Genomic DNA, 20,556 nt, shown 5'->3' with positions numbered 1-20,556 from the left:
ATACATGTAAACACGCGTATTCATTCACACGAAGGAATGCTATTAAAACGCGGCACAGGAACACAAATCAAAGGATGAGCCCTTGGAAGGGTCACGGCCGGTTTCTCTTCCATGTCAACTTTCCCATTACCATCAACATTCCATTCAAAACACTGAATCATTGCAGCAAGATTTGTGGGAACAACTTGAAGTGCTAATAAGTAACCAGGGCAAGCCCTTCTACCAGTTCCAAATGGCATAAGTTGGAAATTTTGCCCCCTCATATCGAACTTGTTATTTTCTTCACACATAAACCTCTCTGGCCTGAACTCAAGTGGGTTTTCCCACAATTTGGGGTCTCTACCCATTGACCATAAGTTAACAAATAAAACGGTCTTTGCTGCGATCTCATAACCATAAACTTTGCAACTTTCCGATGATTCTCTCACTATAACTGGTACTGTAGGGTGAATTCTTAGTGTTTCTTTGATTATAGCTCGCATGTATGGAAGGTTGGGAATATCGGATTCTTGTATTAATCTACTCTTTCCAGTTACTGAATCAATCTCTTGTCTTGCTTTCTCCATCACATGTGGATTGTTTATTAACTCAGCTAGAGCCCATTCAATTGTTATAGCAGCTGTGTCAGTTCCAGCCATAAATATGTCCTGCATCAACCAGTCTTAGATTACAACACATTTATATAAGTTTTTTGTTTTGTGAGGAACACGTCTATATAAGTTGCTGGCACTTTGACGATATTAGTCAGGACTAGTTGACACAAGGTGTTAAACTTATCATAATTATACTTTTACCAACTCTTTGTATGTCACGACTTATTAATCATCTGCTGAATACAATTGAACACGATTTTAAACGCCATTAATCTCATTTTCCAATTTAGATTAGTTCATTAGATGACTAATGAATAGTATGCAAGATGACTTACCAAGATGAACGCGTTGACATTCTCACTAGTCAATTTGATTTCATTGCTCTCATCCTCTTGTATTTCCAACAAAATATCAAGTAAATCCCTAACATGATGAGCACCTTCACCTCTTTTCTTCTTTTCCTCTTGATGCTCCTTTGTCACCCTATCCATCATTGTGTCAAACCTATCCCGAATCCTTTTCAGCTTTTTATTCATTCCATAAAAATCTATATTCTTAAAAAACCAGATAAAATCCGACACATTCACCTTCCCTACAAGCTCTGCGGTCTCTGTCACCATCTTCCTAATCTCTTTAACATCGCTAATATCATTCTCAGAACCGAAAGTTTTTTTCATTGTCATTATTGTTATAATGCTATTGGTGAGAGTCAATAGCTCGCCCCCAACTTCAATGGCTTCACCGGTTTCCCCTTTCTTCTGCAAAAGTCTAAGAAACCTTAGAGTCTCTTGTTGCCTCAAGGGACGGAGTTGATCAAGCGTTATTACACCAAGAAGCTCTGACATGCATATCTTCTTCACGAACTGCCAATAATCACCGTAAGGCGTAATTATGAAACCTTTTAATCCATATGATATGTAGGTAGTTGCAGCATTTTTTAAGCGGTTTGAGAAGGAAGTTTCGTGAGTTTTAAGAAACTCTTTGGCTATTTCTGGATTTGAAGTTACTATACAAGGTATAGAGCCTAGGAAAAGTTGAATTATGGGTCCATATTGAATTGAAAGCTTATGAAAACTTTTGTGGGGAAACTTAGATATAAGGTGACAATGTCCAATGATAGGTAGGGAAGGAGGGGTGGGTGGAGTAAGATGATTATTGTTCTTCTTTCTTGTTAGTATGGTTCGAATAGCAATTATGGAGAGTAGCATAACGAATGAAAGTTGGATATAGTCTTGCATTTCAGCCATACTTAAATTTTTTTGAAGAATTATTAGCAAATTACAATGTTGGTTGGTTATGATCCCTTTTATATATAGAGGGATGAGAATGGGTGTCTACAGATTCGGATATCCATCTGTATTCGTTTGGTAGAATAGAAACGATATTCTTGCCCACCTCATTTTGCTTGAACTACACTAAGAAATGCATAAATAAAAGCAAAAAAACTAAAGGGATAAATTGTGAAAATTAGCTTGTTTGGTTGATTAGATGTGTTAATTACAATGTACAAACAAAGTATTTAGAGTAAAATTATTGTTTATTAGTCAAACATCAAGGCATACGGGTACGTAACCCCTATTCAACTAACTTTCGCGGGCGTTGCGTGATAACCCCATCGGCAGTAGAATCGTGTGGTGCCCCACATTTGGCTTCAACTTCCTCTTCTCAACATGATCCGTTGACAATGTCCTTTTGTGTGTAGCTACACTACAGACCGTGTCATTCCCCTCATTCCTCGGAACTGTTACGGGCGTTGAGAGCACGGATCGTGGATAAAACGTCATTCTCCAGTCCTACAATATCTTTGACTCGATTTCGAGCCTCTGACGACCCACATTCTAAGTTAAAGGCCTTGAGAAAGAATTAGCTTCCTTGTTCATATGCTTTAGCATCATCGATCTTTTAATCTGCCGAAGGGCTTTCTCGTCTGATCACTTACACACTTGTTTGCCCAATTCGGCTTACAAAATAATTATTTTTAGGTGTAAATAGACATTAACTTTGAATCCAACAATTGATTTTGATAAAAATAAAATTAAAAAAAAAATCTAGTAAGGTGTTATTGAATAAATGTAACTCTTAAACATATCTAGCCACTAGGCTACTTGACAAAAAAAAATAACTTAGTGAGATTGAGTTTCTATATGAGAGTGAGAGAGGCTTTTGTTAGACATTAGATTAAAATAAATGGCAATTTTAATGACTCAGGTGAGTTTTTTACTTTTACCGTATTTTGTAAGGTTTGATCTATGGTCAACAAGTGAGATATGTATGGTATCATTTACAAGTCAGTTTCCACCATTTTAATCAATAAATACAACAATCAGATCAAATAAGATACGATGAGACTTATTGACCTATAATACAAAATCACATTTGTTATAATACAAGATTATTTTACTTATGCACATTAGACGATCTCACTTGCATTTTCCATTCCTTTTCCTTTGTCTTCATTCCCATCTTGTCTCTACCCAGGCAACCATCTTTTCATTATCCATACATCTCATGACCCAACCTTAGATCAAAATTAATAAAATGCCCTAACTCTATCCTACAAAAAACCCCATCCTTTGATACTTGGCATGCAAGAATCAAATAATCAGTCAAGTGGGACGTAGGGAGTAAATAGGTTGTAATAATGTGTAAGATTTCTGATGAGCTCTCTTCAGTCTTTGCCTCTTTGCGTCTTCCTTGATTTCAGCGATATTGTGCTATAACCGAATTATTTCTATCTTCCAAGTGTACTTTCATGCATCCATGGCCTTACCCATTTCTTTGTGGGTCTTCTTTGCTGCATTTGTGGGCTTCTTCTAATCATGCAACTTCTTACACTACTGATCCATCAGTTTTTCACTCGAGCCTGACAAATATTTTCTATGTGTCATTACATTTTGGTGATTAGGTGCATCTGATTTAGCAAGAAAAAAATGAGTAAATAATAAAACATAAGAAACATTTACCATACTAAAACATATAGTTCGTCCACATTAGCATTATTATATAGTCTAACATATAATATATGTAGCGAATATAAGGTTGGTTAGCAGTAAGCATATACTTATGGTGAAATTTTGTTCCCTAATGTTGCTAGCTCGTTTATAACATCATAAGAATCTTCACCATAAAGTTTTAGAGTTTTATTATGAATTATTTAAGAAAATCATAATTATGGAAAATGGAAATTCATATGAGGAAATTTTAGAGTTTTTAACGAGAGATGAATTAACTATGATCAAGACAAAATTAATTTTAAAACTATCCCCTTTGCTGGACAATTTCAAAAATAAAAATAAAAATATTCATAGAAGTAGAGAACATGGAAGAATAAGAACGTGGGATTAAAATAAAATTCTTGTTATGTATTAGGATTTAACTGTCATTTTATTTCTTTTGTGTGTGCTTACTGATGTGGCAGCAATGATGAGATAGAATTTTCTTTATAACAGAATTATGTTTGTTTACATATCCCTTGGTGGGAATTGATGAGATATTGTTCAAGCTGAGCAAATCAATTTCTCCTCCATCTCTCTATTTTGTTTCTCTGTAAATTTCTATAGAACATTTGTGATGTTGTGCTTACTAACATTCGGACCTAATTCTCTAATTAGCAATATGATGTTGTGCAATGCGAAATCAACTAACTCTTCAAGATCTCTAGACGAAATATGAAGAATTTACCAATCGTTTGGAGCAACTGAGCTCAAATCTATCTTGCCTAGACACACTCAACGCAGGTATCGGGGAAATTTATGCGTACATACGAACTTAGAATGTGACCACCGCGGAGAGTTCTTATCTTATCGGGTATTTCAAAAGTGTCATTTCCGCGTTTTGATGGGTCAAAGTTGAAGGAGTTAATGTATAAATGCAGCTAGTTCTTTTCCATTGGTGAAACTTCTGACGAGATGAAGGTGCATTTTGTCGCAATCTATTTGGACGACGACGCTTTTATTGGCACTTAAATTACATGCACACCAAATTTGGCATCACTCCGCCTTGGTTCGCAGTAGTATTCCTCCAATCTCGCTCAATCAGTTGGAGATATGTATGACGACCCACTCGCGACGCTCATCCAGGAGAAACACACGGGCATCGTGACTGAGTAAGTTGATGCTTCTGAATTGGCTCTCACCAAGGTATCCCACCTTGCCAAGTTATTTGAGGCTTCTAAAGCAGCTAAACCTACCTATGTGTCCCGTCCCAGTATCCACACTAAATTTACCACACCCTTCAAATTGCTAAACCTGCCCATGTGTCCCATCCCAGAAAATGTACTCAAGATTTCAGACTCTAGTTTCTGGACTTTAAATACTGAAGAAAAGCTATGTAGTTTCTGATCATGTGAGCAAGATACTAAGAAGCTTACCTGCAAGATGGAGACCAAAGGTTACTGCTATTGAGAAAACTAAAGATTTAAACATTTTAAGTGCTGAAGATCTTGTCAGCTCTCTCAAAGTTCATGAAATAAGTCTTAATGAACATGAACCTGTTAAAGAGAGTAAATCTATTGATCTACCATCTAAAGGGAAGTCATCAAAAGCTCTTAAAGTTGTTGAATCTGAAGAAGAATCACCTGATGGAGATTCTGATGAAGATCCTACTGAGAAGATGGTTATGCTTTCCAACAAGCTTGAGTATCTGCAAGGAAGAACGAGAAGTTTCTGGGTAAGAGAGGTGGCTACAAGAACTCTAAGAAAGAAGATCAGAAGGGATACTTCAACTGTAAGAAACCTGGACATTTCATTGCTGATTGCCCTGATCTTCAAAAGGAGAAATCAAAGGACAAGTTAAAGAAGTCAAACTTCAACACAAGGAAATTCAAGAAACAGATCAAGAAGAGTTTAATGGTAACTTGGGAAGATTTAGACAGTGAATCAGACTCTGAAAAGGAAGAAGCTGAAGAAGATGCAAAAGTAGTTGTTGGGTTAGTGGCTACTGTGACTTCAGAAGCAGATCCTGACTCAGATTCTGAAGATGAAAATGACGTATATTCTAAAATTCCCAGAGAAGAACTTATTGAGTCTCTTAAAGAACTTTTTACACACTTTGAAGAGTGTTGTCATAGTACAATTGTACGAAGTGTACAACCACTATCTCCACTACTCAATTTGTGTCTCTGCTACAAGACAAGAATAACAGTTATGCCTGCAACAATGTTCCTTCATACTTGGAATGGATTTGAAATTGATCCTTCATAGGACAATAACCATATCAGGCAAAAGATCATTGATGATTGATCAAAGCTTCAAACGACTCTATTTTGATGTGCTGACAATTTACAATGTCTCTTTCACACCTCTATATAAAGGAGTGACGACTTAGAGAATGACAAGACTCTACAACAATTTAAAAGCGCCAAAACTCTGCTGAAATTGTTCTGCATCAAAAGTTCACTTAGAATTTCTTATCAAAGTTTATATCTTAGAAATTCTAGAGTTTTAAGAGTCTCTATCTGATTTGTATTGTGAACACCACTGATTGTATATCAAGTGTTCAACCTCAAACAATTTTCTGTGTAATTCTGTTTGAATTTGAAGTCTCTTGCAATTGTGCTTGAGCATTAGAAATCTCTTGATTGTGTTCAGGAGTATAGGAAATCTCTTGCAGTTGTGCTTGAGTAATTTGAAGTCTCTTGCTAAGTTTAGTAGTGAGCAGTTGTAATCAGATATTACATTTTAGTGAACTCTCCTTGGAAGTGCAAGGGGGACAAGTCTACTTCCGGTTTATGGAAGGAACCTGTATAATTGCTTTGTGTCGTTCTTCTTTCTCTCTCTCTGTTTTTATCCGCTGCAATTAGTCCGGAACATCACTTCAGAAGCAGAACTCTGTTTGCTTCTGATCAGTGTTTTCAGCTTAGGAGAAAACGAAGAAAAAGCTAACACAATTCAACCCCCCTTCTTATGTTTTTCTCACCTTCATTGCTTTTTTCTTTGTGTTCGGGATTCGAACCACAAACATGCATATATTATGCATTATCCCTACTAACTGAGCTAAGTTTACGGGGACTTTGTTATTTTAAATGGTCTTGCTAACGAGTACCTCGATCACTCTTTAAGTATTCAAAATTAAAAAATTATTCTTAGAAAAAGTCAAATATTTCAATTTCCAATGCATAAATTAAATAAACTTTCATAAAAATTTACAATTTTAGATGCTTAACGAATGCCCTGAGGGCACTCACGTTAGCATTTTCTTTATAAAATAATTCATCCGATTTTAGACTACTTCCGTCCCTAAATAAAAATCTCTTTTGTGAATATATATTTTTAACAACATTAATTATATTTTTCTTCAATCAACAATAAATACTATATTGAAAATATTTTTTTTACCAACAACATTAATTAATTTTTTTCAACGTACCCTTATTTATTTTATATATTTTTTTCTTCGATCAATAATAAATATTATGTTAATCCCTCAAAAAAAAATATTATGTTAAAAATATAAACTAACAATCTCTCTTAAAGAATTCATCAACAAAAGAAATCTCTTAAATGATAAAATTGTAAAAACAATAATAATTAGAAATAATATTGCCGTTAATTTTCATAATTCACATGATTTTTCCAAACTGATCTTAATTAGGGATAAATGTAATATATTATCTCCGTTAAAAAGTTCATATCGTAGACTGCACACACGCCAATATACAATTTTGATCATCAATATCTCTAATTATCTATAACAAAAAATTATAAAAATTTGATGTTTTGAAAATATTGAGATAAATTGAACAATATCTTACATACCAATATTTGTATTTATATATCAATTAGTTAAAAAATATGGTTAAATTAAGTTAGTTGAATAATCCATATTTTTAAATTGAGAAATGTATTTAAAAACAGATGAAGTATAAACAAACGTTTATTTTCAAATTCATAGAATAATGATTATATTTGGTTTATAATATAGATGAAATAATGAATAAAAAAAAATGAGAAGATATAAATATAGATTTGCTTATTGACCTCATTAAATGATAATTAATTAATCCAATAAATAATTAGGCGAAGCGTAATAATCAGTTATTCACTGACAGCCAACCAAAACGGTGCGTTTTAAGTTCGGGAATTAAGAAATTGAAGTTCAGTGTATAGAGTGAAAGACTTGAACAGATTCAGATCGAGATTGAAGTGATTCCGTTTGTACTTCGCAGTAGCACCAACTCCTCTTTGGTTCAAATCGGGTATATCTATATATTTATCTATAGATATATATTCTTCCAATTTCATTTCTGATAGATCCTTTTGTATATGTATATATTCTTCACCACTTCAATTTCACATTCTCATTTCATCATTTCAATACTCACTCACTCTTTTCATTTTTTCTTAACTAACTTCAAAACAAAACCCTAGTAACTAACTTTACAAATTCAATTACTTATAAGAATTTGAATTATTACAATTTGAATTGTTTATTTTTTTGCAGGTTTGAAAATCTTAGAAAATGAATTTCTTGATGCGTTCAACGACACACGTGTATTCAGACCGAGAAAAACCTTCATCAACTCCAACAGAATCACCACCACCACCACGTGTTGATGCGCTTCCTTCACCGTCTCCGCCACCTCCCGGGGCCCACTCTTTAGAGACTCTTTTGTCTGAGGCTCAGTATAGCCCAAGAGTTGATCGGTTTGAAGGAGGAGAGATTGACGGCGAAAACGGTGATTTGAAAAATGATGTAACTGTTTTGGCTAAGCATTTGGATGTCAATGAAGAAGAAGGATGGATTACCATTCCTTATAGTAAGTGTTCGAATTTATTCACTGAATTGATCTGACTCGTCTGAAGTGAGCAATTTAATTTAGCGTGTAAAGTGAGTGATACGGACGGTTGAAAAATAAATCAATGGTTGATATCTCTCTAAGCATGTTCAGTGTCTGACACGACACTGACACATGTGATGACATTCAATTATACCATTTTTTCAAATTATAACTGATGTTGACTTGTCGATGTCTGCGTCAGTGCTTCATAGATTGAGTTTCTCACTTTACTAATTACTCGCTTTAGAGGAGTCAAATCTGAATAAAATTTGCATATTGATGTTATTTGGTTGTTTAAGTAGTGTATGGTAGACTTGTTAGAATATTTGAAATGTTATATGTGCTATTTGTTTGTGATGTGCTACATTCTAAAAATAGAAGAGAGGTTTGAATGAAAATGATGGGTTTTAGCCTTAGTTGAAAGGTGCAACCGGATTAGTATAGAGTAGTTGTTATTGTTTTGTTATGTTTGTACATGAAGTGATACCTAGGGTTGATATGTTCGAGTGAGACTATATATCATCAATTATTTCTATATTGTATTTGTATTTTAGAGGGATTTGGATTCTTTGTAGTCGTGCTTTTGTGCAGTTGGATATTGGTCATTAGACTAAGATCAGATTCATCATATTTCGAGATCTCTTTTAAAATTGATTTGGTGAAGTTAGAATATGAGCTCTTTGATTTTAATCGAATGATCAAGATCCCTTGACTGCGTGGCTGTGTGCTTTCCGTGACTACTTGAAGTTAGGGGAATAGTTTTTTATTGTCTTTGCTTTTAGATTCTATCTACTGCTTGTTGTAACTTAATATATCTGGTTCCAATTTTTTTAATAGAAGAGCTTCCTGAAGACTGGAATAATGTGTCAGATATCCAGTCCCTGCGTCCTCTAGACCGTTCCTTTCTCATTCCTGGTAAGATTCTCTCCTTATTCGGAGCGCAAGTCTCAGTGTTCAAATATGTTAGTTGGTCTTTCAGCTCGTTCGGAAAGTTACCTGGGCCTAATTTATTCCTATATGTAATTCAGGTGAACAAGTTCATATTGTGGCATGCTTGTCTGCGTGTAAGCAGGATACAGAGATTATCACTCCCTTTAAAGTTGCTGCTGTGATGAGTAAGAATGGCATAGGTCACAGTCCTAACAAAGAAAATGGGAACATCGAGAAGAGAAATAATTCAGTAGCTGGAGAAGAGCAACTTAGTCCTAGTAGTCAAGATCAGAACAAGGAAAACCTAGTAAAGGCCGATCGCCCAGCAGATGTTTCTTCTGGTGAATCCCTTCTAAGAATGGAGGTTCATAGAAGACAAACTGCATCATTGTTGGAAAAATTCAAGAGTTCTCACTTTTTTGTGAGGATTTGTGAGTCTGATGAGCCACTTTGGTCTAAACATCGTTCTTCAGAAAAGTCCAATTCCTCTGAAACAAATGACCAAAAGATCTCAACAATTGAAGTGAAAGAAAGTGCAAAACATGAGTCTTCAATTAGTGCAGTTATTGATAGAGCAAATTTTGATGCAACTATTTCTGGTGGAGTGGCAAGAAATTCTGTGAAGTGTTGTGCCCTACCTAATGGAGACATAGTGGTATGTGCCATAGAAAGTCGATAATACGATTAAGCATTTTCTTCAGCTGAATTTTGTAATTCTTTAAGTTCTGTTCCTCTGTCTGTTGGTGCATTATTTTCCGGTTTGATTTGTGACTGATTACACGCTCTCCTCCTCTTTGCTTTTGATCATTTAAATTTTTCATTTCCCCAACATGCACACATACTAGCAGCTTAGCCATCTTTTACTTGCAATTTACAATCGTTTGTAACTTTTAGATGCTATCTGTATGTGTGTACATGCTCTTATTCCTTGTGTATATTAAGCTAGAAATAGCTCTTAGATGCAAAACATGAAATCCATTTCATTTGTTCATCCTGATTGTAAAACTCATAGATGAGGTTGTGCTATGAGCTGTTGCATACTTGTTCTGTTTCGGCTTGTAACTGAATTATCAGCATTTACAATCATTATATTTCTCAAGGAAATTTGGAGCAAACAATTTATATATGGTACTTGGGCTAGTATATTAACTTATGTAATTATCATCATTAATTAAATGAAATTTCTAGGACTCATGTTTTCTGTTGGGAAATTGTTGCATTAATCTAGTTGGCGTCTTCTCTTCAGTGAACGCGTGCCTTTGTTAAATTTTCAATATATTTTATGTGCTTTTCCCTTGTTTCTTTAATAATACTTCGTAGACTTTGTGAAGTATTCCTGTGAAACTCATGTGGATCAAGAAATGCATTTTATAGAAGTTGATTTGAGGCATTCTTTGTCTTGCATACACAAAATCCTCCTAAATATGCCTATATAATCTCATTTTCTCAGATTACTGATCTGATTCTATTTTCCTGTTTGGAAGGATCCAGGTTCTTTTACAGGTGAATGTTGGTGTTAATTTTCTTAGAGACCCTTGTATAGAAATTCTCCAATATGAAAAATATGAAGATAAAATATTGTCTTCCGAGAACCAGGACAATTCAGTTTATACAAATAAGGATCCATGTGGAGACCTATTGAAATGGATACTTCCATTAGATAACGTTCTTGCCCCTGCTTCTCGCCCGTTACCCCCTTCTCCATTGTCTACAAACTCCGGAGTCAGTGGCACCTCTCAGAAGTCCCATTCTTCAGCCTCATCTGGCCCTCAGATATTCTCTTTTGGCAGCCATTTTAGAAGTTATTCCATGTCATCATTACCCCAAACCCAAAGTACTAGTGCGCCAACCATTTCTTTGAAAGCAGCTAGTTCTAAGCCAAATTTTGACATTGATGATTGGGATCAGGTCTCATCTCAGAAATTTTTGAAGAAAAAAAATGGGGCTGAAGAACTTTTGTCTTTTCGAGGTGTCTCATTGGAGCAACAAAGATTTTCTGTTTGTTGTGGCTTGCAAGGTATCTATACCCCAGGAAGAAGGTGGAGAAGGAAACTTGAAATAATACAACCTGTAGAGATTCATTCTTTTTCTGCTGACTGCAATTCAGAGGATCTTCTGTGTGTCCAAATAAAGGTTTGAACTATCATACCTTTTTCGGGGGGTGGGGGGAGTGGCCATTTTATTGTCAATTGTTTCTGGACTTCTGTTTTTCATTAATATTTTTCAAGTTGATCTTCAGAATGTTGCTCCTGCACATGCTCCGGATATTGTCATATTTATAGATGCCATTACAATTATATTTGAAGAAGCTACAAAAACTGGACCACCATCATCATTACCATTTTCATGTATTGAAGCTGGCAATGACCATTCTTTACCAAATTTAGCCCTCAGGTTGTTATTCTTAATATGATTCTTAATGTTGTTTGTATTGTTCCCTATCTGATATCATGCGGTACACCCTACATTACTTAGTTCTATATATTATTTTGCTGAGTGATCCTGTTCCTGTAAAAGTGGGTGAAATTGTTTCAAGATGACATGTAATCTATCCCCTTGCCCTCCTGCAAATTTGGGAGTAGTAGTTTTTTTTAATTTTTTTAAACTTTTAGCAATGTAAGTGATGAGGTCTAGTTCTTCTAATATATATGAATCATTCCCCTTTTCTTTCAGTAAAAGTTTTTCCTCCTTATAGCTTCCTCTGTTACCCCATCCAAACATTAGCTAACTGAAAAAGCCTTGCCAACTTCGCTCTGCTGTTATTGTGCCAGGGCTTTGGGTTGACAGATGTAGGGTAGGGTTATAAAATGCAAGAGTAGTTTAAAAAGGAAAAATGAAGATGAACAGTGGTTTGAAATGATTTAGATCATTTGTCAGACATATCATTTTATGTAACTGAGGCCTTTTCCGGCTAGAAGCAAGTGCTTGGCTTTGAGGGTGAGTTTTTGTGTTTAGAACAAATTTTTCGGAAAACTTTTATTCATTGGAAAAATTTTGGAAAATTTAAAAGAAGGGTATAATCTTTTATAAGTAAATAAAAGAGGAAGAATGTAGGCATGAACAGGAATTGAGTTTTTATTTTTGAATGCTGCCAGCGGCTAATGGACTTCTTTTATTTTACTAGTTTGAATTTCACGCTGCTTGTCAGGCATTACAATGACAGACTGAGTAGTATTAAATTAGACTCATGGAACTAAATAAGTTAAAGATAGGTCATGAATTTCATTAGAATCTATTTTCCCATTTATCTAATTTGATTAGTTAGTGCTTTGCAGAACAACTACAATACTCTTCAATAAGAGCTGTAACTTGTAACATCTTGGTTCAGTTGATATTCCTAATGTACCATATATATAATCCTTTGTTTGAACAATTGGATAAACTTTATCAAGTTTTAACTTATAAGTGGAGTGGGATCACGAAATAATAAAAAATTATGTTTCACGAACACGCGGCTATGTATCTTGTGGTTGGATCAATTTGATTATTAGCTCGTTAGGAAGGGAATAGTTATTGCATACAATTGGTGAAATTCAGAATTTGGTATATGTAGTTAGCTCTAGTGTTCTTTATCTTTTTTTTTTTTTTTTTTTAAACTAGTATTCTTCATCTTATTAGAAGTTTCTTATTCCAGGAGAGGTGAGGAGCATTCTTTTATCCTTAAACCTGCAACTTCTGTGTGGAATAATCTAAAGGTTCATGATGAAAGTCCCCGCTTTCCAAAGTTGCAATCTGGAAACTCGGCATCAAAATTAAGTCTTTCCTCCAATAGTCTTGACAGAAGTAATATTTCTTCTATCGATGATCAGTATGCAGTTATGGTGTCATGTCGATGCAATTATACAAGTAAGTCTTTTCCCCCCTTTATTTGTTCTGTTATACCAATGAAAATTAAGGTGTTGACTAGTAGTTCTTTCCATCGTTTTGTTCTTAATAAAGCATCAAAGTTATTCTTTAAACAACCAACGAGTTGGCGTCCACGTACATCAAGGGATATCATGATTTCTGTTGCATCTGAGATGTCAGGAGAGTCTCCAGGACCTTGTGAAAGAAATTCCCAACTTGCCGTTCAGGTCAATATATGTTTAAAATTTGACAATCTTGAGTTGGGATCTTACATTAGTGCTCATATTTAGTTTGCTATGATTATTCCCCTACTAAATTACAATTAGATTAACCTAATTGCTGCTTCTTTATCAGGTTCTGACTCTTCAAGCTTCGAATTTGACATCCGAGGATCTAACATTGACAGTGCTTGCTCCAGCATCTTTTACTTCACCACCTTCTGTGGTCTCACTGAGTTCACCAGCCACTCCAATGAGTCCTTTTATTGGTTTCACCGAATTTTTGGGAAGGATAAACGATGATGGCAGACCTCAAACAGTTTCTACGAATGATGATGTCATCCCTAGTTCTGGTGTGAGTTGTACACATCTGTGGCTCCAGAGTAGAGTTCCGCTGGGGTAATATATTATTCCTTGTTTTTTAATTTTTGTGCTTTTGTTTAAACTAGCACTGATGAATATAAAACCGTATATTCTCCACATCAGGTGTATCCCATCTCAATCCACATCAACCATTAAGCTTGAGCTACTCCCGTTGACTGATGGCACAATCACACTTGACTCTTTGCAAATTGATGTCAAAGAAAAAGGTATGGATCGCCACACATTTGGATGATATTTTTTCTTGTTATGAGTATAGATGTTTGGGAAATTGTACCCAGTGTGGCGTTGGTCCCTGAATTATACAATACATATGTACAATATAATATAATCGATTCGTACCCATTTCATATTGATCACATGCATAGAAAAATTCAATTCTCAACACTCCCCCCTAAGTTGGGTCCAATTGCACTCCAGTTAAGTGCTGCGGTGAAGATGTTAGTGAAATTTCTCTTGTTCCAACATGTACGGAAGATACAAAAATGAATCTTTCAGATATATCAAGATATGCAAAACTGCATTCTAATGAGAACTATGAGGGGATGGCATGAATTAATTGACACTTTATGGGTAGGAAACATTTGGACATATGAGTTACATGGTTAAATTACCAATACCATTTAAGCAAATGGGAATTTCTGGATCAGATAGTAACTCGCCATCATCTGGAGCATGTATAAGATTTGGACCTCGAAGTATCAGAAGGTTTAGTTCCCCACATGGTAACCTCGGAAGGAGATTGAGAAAATTTCCAATTTTACTTCTAAATTTCTCATGAACTACTTCAAAGTACCTAGACCCTTGGTCTGAAAACTGGTTCCCCCCACATACTAACCTCAGTGGCTAGCATGTTGTGTCTGAAAGATTCTTCTCGAATTTTTTGGAAGAAGGGGAAAAATAGACAGACTTAAAAAGTTCCAAGTTACCATGTTAGAAAAATAGAACAGTGATGCGTCCAGCTCTCCCTATCTGTGTCAAGCGTCGAATGCCTTTTACTGCATGTAGTAGTACAATATGGTACAGAAGGATACATACCCTTTGCACACGAATCACATATTCACATGCTGTCTAATTAACTATAATGACATATTGAGCTTGTATTTAAAGAAATATTTGGTCAATACTTTATATTTCATCAATCACTCATATGCATGACAGTAAACATTGCAACTTAATAAATACAGTAAATTTTAGTCATGAGTATTACATAATATGGTATTGTGTCGGTTTCCCCCAGTTGTGATACTTCTTTGCAAAACATCATTTGGGTCCATTTTCTGTTATTTATTCTGTGTAGTATTGTTTCCTGTTCTCCACAGTCATTACTTTATAAATTTACATGTGCACTCTGCAAATCATATGTTACATAGATATTCACTCCTATATTTTTACAATGTTTGGTTTATTATACATTCTGGTTATAAACAGGCCTTACCTACATTCCTGAGCGCTCACTAAAGATAAATGCAACTTCAAGCATTTCTAAGGGGATTGTTTAGTTTAGACAGACAGGCTGGTTGAGTTTCATTGAACATGTTATCTGGTGCTGTAGAAGCAAAAATTGAATGATTTGTTTGCTTGGATTTTTTAACTGCCCTTGCAACTTGCTCCCAGTGGTACAAAAGCATCTTCCCTTACAAGAGCATTGTGATGGAGTTGGTGTGTCGATTTATTTAGAAATAGAGCTTCACTTTTGTGTTGTAAACCACGAGGTTATGAATAGATGATTGTTTCATACCCCTTGAAGGGGGAAAATGTAATTTTTATAGATAGATAAATCTATTTTTTTGTGAAGATGTACGTATCTGACTTCAGATTCAAGGTCATGATTGGCTTCCGGATCCTTGCATTGGCTCCTGCTATTTAGTCTTTCAGTTGACATCAATGGAAGGAAAGCATTGTAAACATGGATTTTTTTTTTTATTCACACATTAATACACATGGTTGGTGTGGTTTTCTTATTTTATGGAAGAGAATATTTGAACACTATTATTATTACTCTTTATGCATGGGAAACATGGTTCCTTCCAGCATATTTTAACTATGCTCTTCCCACTGTTGTTACATACACCCAAACTAAAGGCATATTGTCTCTTAAGTAGCTGGCGTGAATTAACAAAAGATACTCATTTAAGATGAAGAGTGTACTTTTTTCCTAGTTCAGATTTATCCCTTTTTTTATTGCAAATGTTAGTAATTAATTTTTTATTAACTTCTCAATATTTGACTCAAATGTTTATCATCTTTAGTGTATGGTAAATCATCTAAATTTAAATATTTGATAAAATAACATTTGATGGGATTTTATTTATCTGAGTTGAACACCGAATTATCAAAGTTTCTTTCTCCTAAAAAGCACAAAAAGCAGATATTTAACACGAATGCCTTAAATATTCAATTGTAACCCTTATTTATATGGAATGAACTGTTTTGAAAAGCTATTATAACATTGTGTTGTATAATTTATTTAGAGCAATAATATTGAAACACAAACCATATCAACATCGTATAGACACCATATACCAGTTTTTTCAAGGACACCCTATACCATTTGTTCCTTAAATATGTGCGCGAAAAACTATACCAAGCTAGAAAATATTTAAAAACACAATGTATTCTAACCTATTGAAATACGGTGTGTCTGATGTGTCTGTCAACTTTTGAGTCTCATTTTAGTTCTTTTTTATGGTGTTTATCCCCATTAATTAATTAATCTGTATATTTTAATAGTTTTAAATAAGTGAAATTGATGATGTTTGTTACGATATGACTCCAAAAAAAATGGATAAGTTTTTCACATATTTATTTTGAAAAAACATTGCTAATCTATCTATTTAGTAAATAAATAAATTATTGATGATTTGATTCCTTCATATGCTGTTGAGCTCTGCTTTTTAAATAGTTATGATAAATTTCTCTCATTCTTTAATAAGGTAATTATAATCATCGGTTAAATTTAATATTATAAATGAAAAACATTTTTTTTACATGTATTTGAATTATAAAATTTAAGGCAGCTGTTCACTTGCATAGAGAAGTGTTTGTAAGATTTGGTTTTCATTTTCTAACACTTCTATAGGAACTAATAGGAAGTGTTTGCAAATGAAATATATTATATATCACCAATACTATAGGGACAAATTACAAGAGGAAAAAAGGAAAAACAAAATACATAATATATTACATTATCTTTGCTAGCAATATTCACACAACCCTCCCTCTTTTATTGAGTAAAATTTATACCAATCGTACTATTTTATGTGAGATTCATTCTCAATGTAGTAGAAAGAGTGTATCGCTAACACTCTTCGTCTATTGCAATTAAGTAAGTTCATTCTATAGACGAGACCGAATAAACACTCTCCTCCCATTTTTCTGCAGAAGATTAATTCCCTTAAAGACATCGCCGTCCATTTTGTTTGGAGGCTGTTGTGACTCTTCAACAAGTTTGGTTGATGTTTTGTACTGCTGCTTTACATTGTTCATGTCTTCTGTCACTTTCTCCATTTTTGTTTCAAAATCAAGTTCATTTGCAACCTTTTTATCAAGGTGTTTCTTGGTCTTCAATGGTGTTGTTGGCATTGGTATATTTATCAATCCTTCAGGCACCATCTTATCTACCTGCTTTCTACCTGCAATAAGCACAGTTATGATATTTGAGGGATTCCCCGTCCCAACAAGGAATAATATGCAGCGTTATTGCATTTAATTGAATATACTCCACATAGGTTCCATAGTAAGGAGATAAGATCAGATGTAGAGCAGTCCAATTACCAAAGGTAGAAGAAGAACATGAAAAACTATAAAGAAAGACTTAAGTCGATGGTTTCGATAAAAATATGGTCTATGAACAAGCATAGGAAATCATTTGATCCATGCAGCTTACCCCTAGTGGAATAAAGTTTGGTTGTTGTTGTGTCATTGTATATACACATGCAAAATTGTTTGAATTTCATTTTTCAATTGTTGATTTTTCATTCAACAAATACAACTCATCACCTTTTCTTCTGAAGTACATTATTGGTTTTGGAGAAGGTAATCCAATCACATAGATGGCTGTCATAGTCACAAGTCAATGGTTATCTTATCTATTACACAGTATATCAACAACAAGGAGCAATGTATCATGAGAATAAGTGACCAATGCATCATCAAACAAGGGACAAGTTGCTGTTTTAGTTGTCCTACTCCTACCCATATACTCGACTACTCATTTTTCAATATTGTAAGGTAAACAAAATTACAAACTATATTTTATTTTTGTCTTAACTCTTCGGTTCCCATGATATGAAAGGGGCTTTGGTTGGTAATACGGAGTTCTGTCGGGAGGTAAGTAGGGTCTGATGAAAAATTGTTTTAGTCAAGAATTGAATTTGTATTCTCCCAAAAGATTCTTAAATGAAGTTCATCAACCACTTGAGTCAAGCCACTTTGTTAAATTATAGACTATATGGGACAACAGAATACAACAAAAACATTTGCACAATCTTCAAAACAAATTAGATTAACTTCTTGTTCACTTATAACAAAAGAAAAGGTTTTACAATGACTGTAACCCTTTAAATAACAGTTCCTCGTGTGAATTGAAATTAGTTTTGCGTGTCTCAATTTTCCCAAAGCTTTCTCATCTTCTCCAAAAACAAAAACAATTGTAAGAGTTTTCCCATTAATAAAGAACCAAATACTCATTTCAGTTGAGACCCGTGTTAGCTAGAAGTTAATCAATGTTGATTAATAGCAGTCATGGAGGAACGGTGTGGCGGATTTTTGACAAACACCATAGGCAATTTGTGAAGGGATGCCCACCATGGAGACACCCATAGGTCACAATTGCGTGTATATATAGCAGATTCACAGCCTTCTGTCATCCACCATCGACAACAGTGAAGCTAATCCAAATCAACCCCATTCACTTTGGATAATAATTTAAACAAGCAATAGCAGAAAGAAAAAAGGTTAAAATGATGTTGCAATATCTCTGAAATTTCTACTTATATGAGAAATGATATTTGTACAGCCATTTTTGTGACAACTCATACTCTCATTGTGTACTTACTCTCCCTATTTTTTTGGTTTTCGTCCAAAACCTATATTTCTTTGTATATCTTAGGTTGTCCCGTAAGTTGCCCAAAAAATGGTTGTTCAAATTACATACATACTTCTTAAATTATATATCTTTAATGTGTACCCAAAAGAAAAAAAAATCTATATCTTTAATGATATCTATCTTACCTACTTGGGTTGGCCCAAACCCATTATCACCCTATATCCTAACAGAAAATAGGTACACTTTCTAACAATATAATAACAAATCAAAGCATATTTTTATTCTAACTCTAAACCTCTCACTTTTACCCACATGAATCACCTACTGACTAGAGCATTGAAGTCTATGCCCTTACACCCCGCCGTTGGGCAGGGCAATGCAGCATTGCTGCCGTAGATTGGGATTGTCTTCCACCATCTTTTGCAGCCATTGAATCTTCATTTTCATGTTTATAACATGTATTTAAACCAATAAACCATTATGTAAATTAAAAACCAAAAACTTATTTCTAATTAAACATCTCCGATACACCATCAGGGTCTAGCGCAAGTCGTTGGTGCGCAATGTGTGATTATTGTAAACCCCGGTTGTGGAATTCGATTATTAATGATAAAAATAAAAATAAAAAAAATAAAAAAAACAGCTCCAATGTGTAATCTAATCTAATCTAGAACTAAAAACATAAAATCCAACAATGATGTTACTCAACCATGCAAACATATATATAACTCTCCACTACACAAAAAGGAACCAAATTCAAACTATCCCAAATTATTTTCTGTAAAAGATAAAATAAAATAAAGATTCAGAAAAAGAAAAGAAAAAAAAATAATAACGAATATGAGCAATTATTTCTGAACAGATAAAAAAAAAAACGATGATTCAGAAACAAAACGGATAAAAGAATTGGATAAAAGCGACAGAGAAAAGAAAGAAAGACGGACCAGGGATGATTTTGAGGGAGCCAACGGCGAACTTGACGATATCAGCCAGCATTTGGCTTAACGAGTTGCGGTGAGAAACGTTTGACACGGCGGTGGCCATTCCGGCGACGAGTATGTTTCAATTCCGATGAGATTTCAATCGGACGAACAAGGTGTGTGTGTGTGGTTGCGTTTTGCTTTCAATATTGGTTTTTATGACATTTCATTTTCTTTGATTTGTTTGTTTTTATCTGTAAGAACTAAGAATAGAAAATTAAATTTAAAAAAAAAAAAAAAAAAAAAAACAGTCAATTAAGTTCATAAACGTTCCTTAAAGAAATTAATTCATAAACTATCACAACCACACGATGTTTTAGAAACTACATTAAAGATTGAACCGATTAGAACTCTGGATCAAGGTTTAACAAATTCAACCGATCAAATTGAACCAAATTATTAACAAATAAAATGATGAAGATTTAAAGAAAAAACATTAACAAAAATACACTCAAGAACCTTACATAACAAGGTTTTGGGAGATTAGTCACTTTAGTCCCTGAATAGGAAATGAGTCGTCACTATAGTCTCTGAATGCAGATAAACTGCAAAATAATCTCTGAATGTAGACTTTGTTAGTCAATTTAGTCTCTGAATGCAGACTCTGTTAGTCAAGTTAGTCCCTGAACGTAGACACCGTTCGTCACTTTAGTCCTTGAAATTGACCAACAGAGTCTACATTCAGGGACTGTTTTGCAATTTCTTTGCATTCAGGGATTAAAGTGACTACTCTTTTTCCATTCAGGGACTAAAATGACTAATCCCCAACAAGTTTTCATGA

General features: G+C 34.4%; 3 protein-coding genes across 4 annotated transcripts; 1 reads left to right on the top strand and 2 right to left on the bottom strand.

Moving 5' to 3' along the window:
• Positions 1 to 20: 20 nt before the first annotated feature.
• On the bottom strand, positions 21 to 1,840 carry LOC25502801 (cytochrome P450 93A3). Its single transcript, XM_013590362.3, has 2 exons — positions 929 to 1,840; positions 21 to 647 (listed from the first exon to the last, which is right to left on the bottom strand). The coding sequence occupies exons 1-2, from the start codon at positions 1,838 to 1,840 to the stop codon at positions 21 to 23; spliced, it is 1,539 nt and encodes a 512-aa protein (XP_013445816.1).
• Positions 1,841 to 7,644: 5,804 nt separating this feature from the next.
• Positions 7,645 to 15,746, top strand: LOC25502800 (uncharacterized). Of its 2 annotated transcripts, none has more exons than XM_013590361.3 (11): positions 7,645 to 7,788; positions 8,034 to 8,349; positions 9,211 to 9,285; positions 9,399 to 9,955; positions 10,792 to 11,433; positions 11,540 to 11,694; positions 12,935 to 13,146; positions 13,240 to 13,373; positions 13,501 to 13,763; positions 13,851 to 13,954; positions 15,177 to 15,746. In XM_013590361.3, exons 2-11 carry the CDS (start codon positions 8,052 to 8,054, stop codon positions 15,245 to 15,247), a joined length of 2,511 nt encoding a protein of 836 aa, XP_013445815.1. In that variant the 5' UTR covers positions 7,645 to 7,788; positions 8,034 to 8,051; the 3' UTR covers positions 15,248 to 15,746. The 2 variants fall into 2 exon arrangements, with proteins under 2 accessions (XP_013445815.1, XP_013445814.1); XM_013590360.3 differs by having other exon boundaries at positions 9,208 to 9,285.
• Positions 15,747 to 16,826: 1,080 nt separating this feature from the next.
• LOC25502799 (uncharacterized) lies at positions 16,827 to 19,943 on the bottom strand. The gene is made up of 2 exons (XM_013590359.3): positions 19,740 to 19,943; positions 16,827 to 17,380 (listed from the first exon to the last, which is right to left on the bottom strand). Exons 1-2 carry the CDS (start codon positions 19,837 to 19,839, stop codon positions 17,085 to 17,087), a joined length of 396 nt encoding a protein of 131 aa, XP_013445813.1. The 5' UTR covers positions 19,840 to 19,943; the 3' UTR covers positions 16,827 to 17,084.
• Positions 19,944 to 20,556: the final 613 nt, after the last annotated feature.

Source organism: Medicago truncatula, chromosome 8, assembly GCF_003473485.1.
Source record: "Medicago truncatula cultivar Jemalong A17 chromosome 8, MtrunA17r5.0-ANR, whole genome shotgun sequence".
Classification (NCBI taxonomy): Eukaryota; Viridiplantae; Streptophyta; class Magnoliopsida; order Fabales; family Fabaceae; genus Medicago; species Medicago truncatula.
This window is presented reverse-complemented; position numbering and strand designations above follow the sequence as displayed.

What these genes read in the sequence shown, in the direction of transcription:
- LOC25502799 (XM_013590359.3), bottom strand. Translation starts at nt 19,839, where the DNA reads ATGGCCACCGCCGTGTCAAACGTTTCTCACCGCAACTCGTTAAGCCAA. An exon ending in CTCCCTCAAAATCATCCCTG is followed by an intron (nt 17,381 to 19,739) that starts GTCCGTCTTTCT and finishes TGCTTATTGCAG; the next exon opens with GTAGAAAGCAGGTAGATAAG.
- LOC25502800 (XM_013590360.3), top strand. Translation starts at nt 8,052, where the DNA reads ATGAATTTCTTGATGCGTTCAACGACACACGTGTATTCAGACCGAGAA. An exon ending in TACCTAATGGAGACATAGTG is followed by an intron (nt 9,956 to 10,791) that starts GTATGTGCCATA and finishes GGAAGGATCCAG; the next exon opens with GTTCTTTTACAGGTGAATGT. An exon ending in ATGTCGATGCAATTATACAA is followed by an intron (nt 13,147 to 13,239) that starts GTAAGTCTTTTC and finishes TTCTTAATAAAG; the next exon opens with CATCAAAGTTATTCTTTAAA.
- LOC25502801 (XM_013590362.3), bottom strand. Translation starts at nt 1,840, where the DNA reads ATGGCTGAAATGCAAGACTATATCCAACTTTCATTCGTTATGCTACTC. An exon ending in ATGTCAACGCGTTCATCTTG is followed by an intron (nt 648 to 928) that starts GTAAGTCATCTT and finishes TGGTTGATGCAG; the next exon opens with GACATATTTATGGCTGGAAC.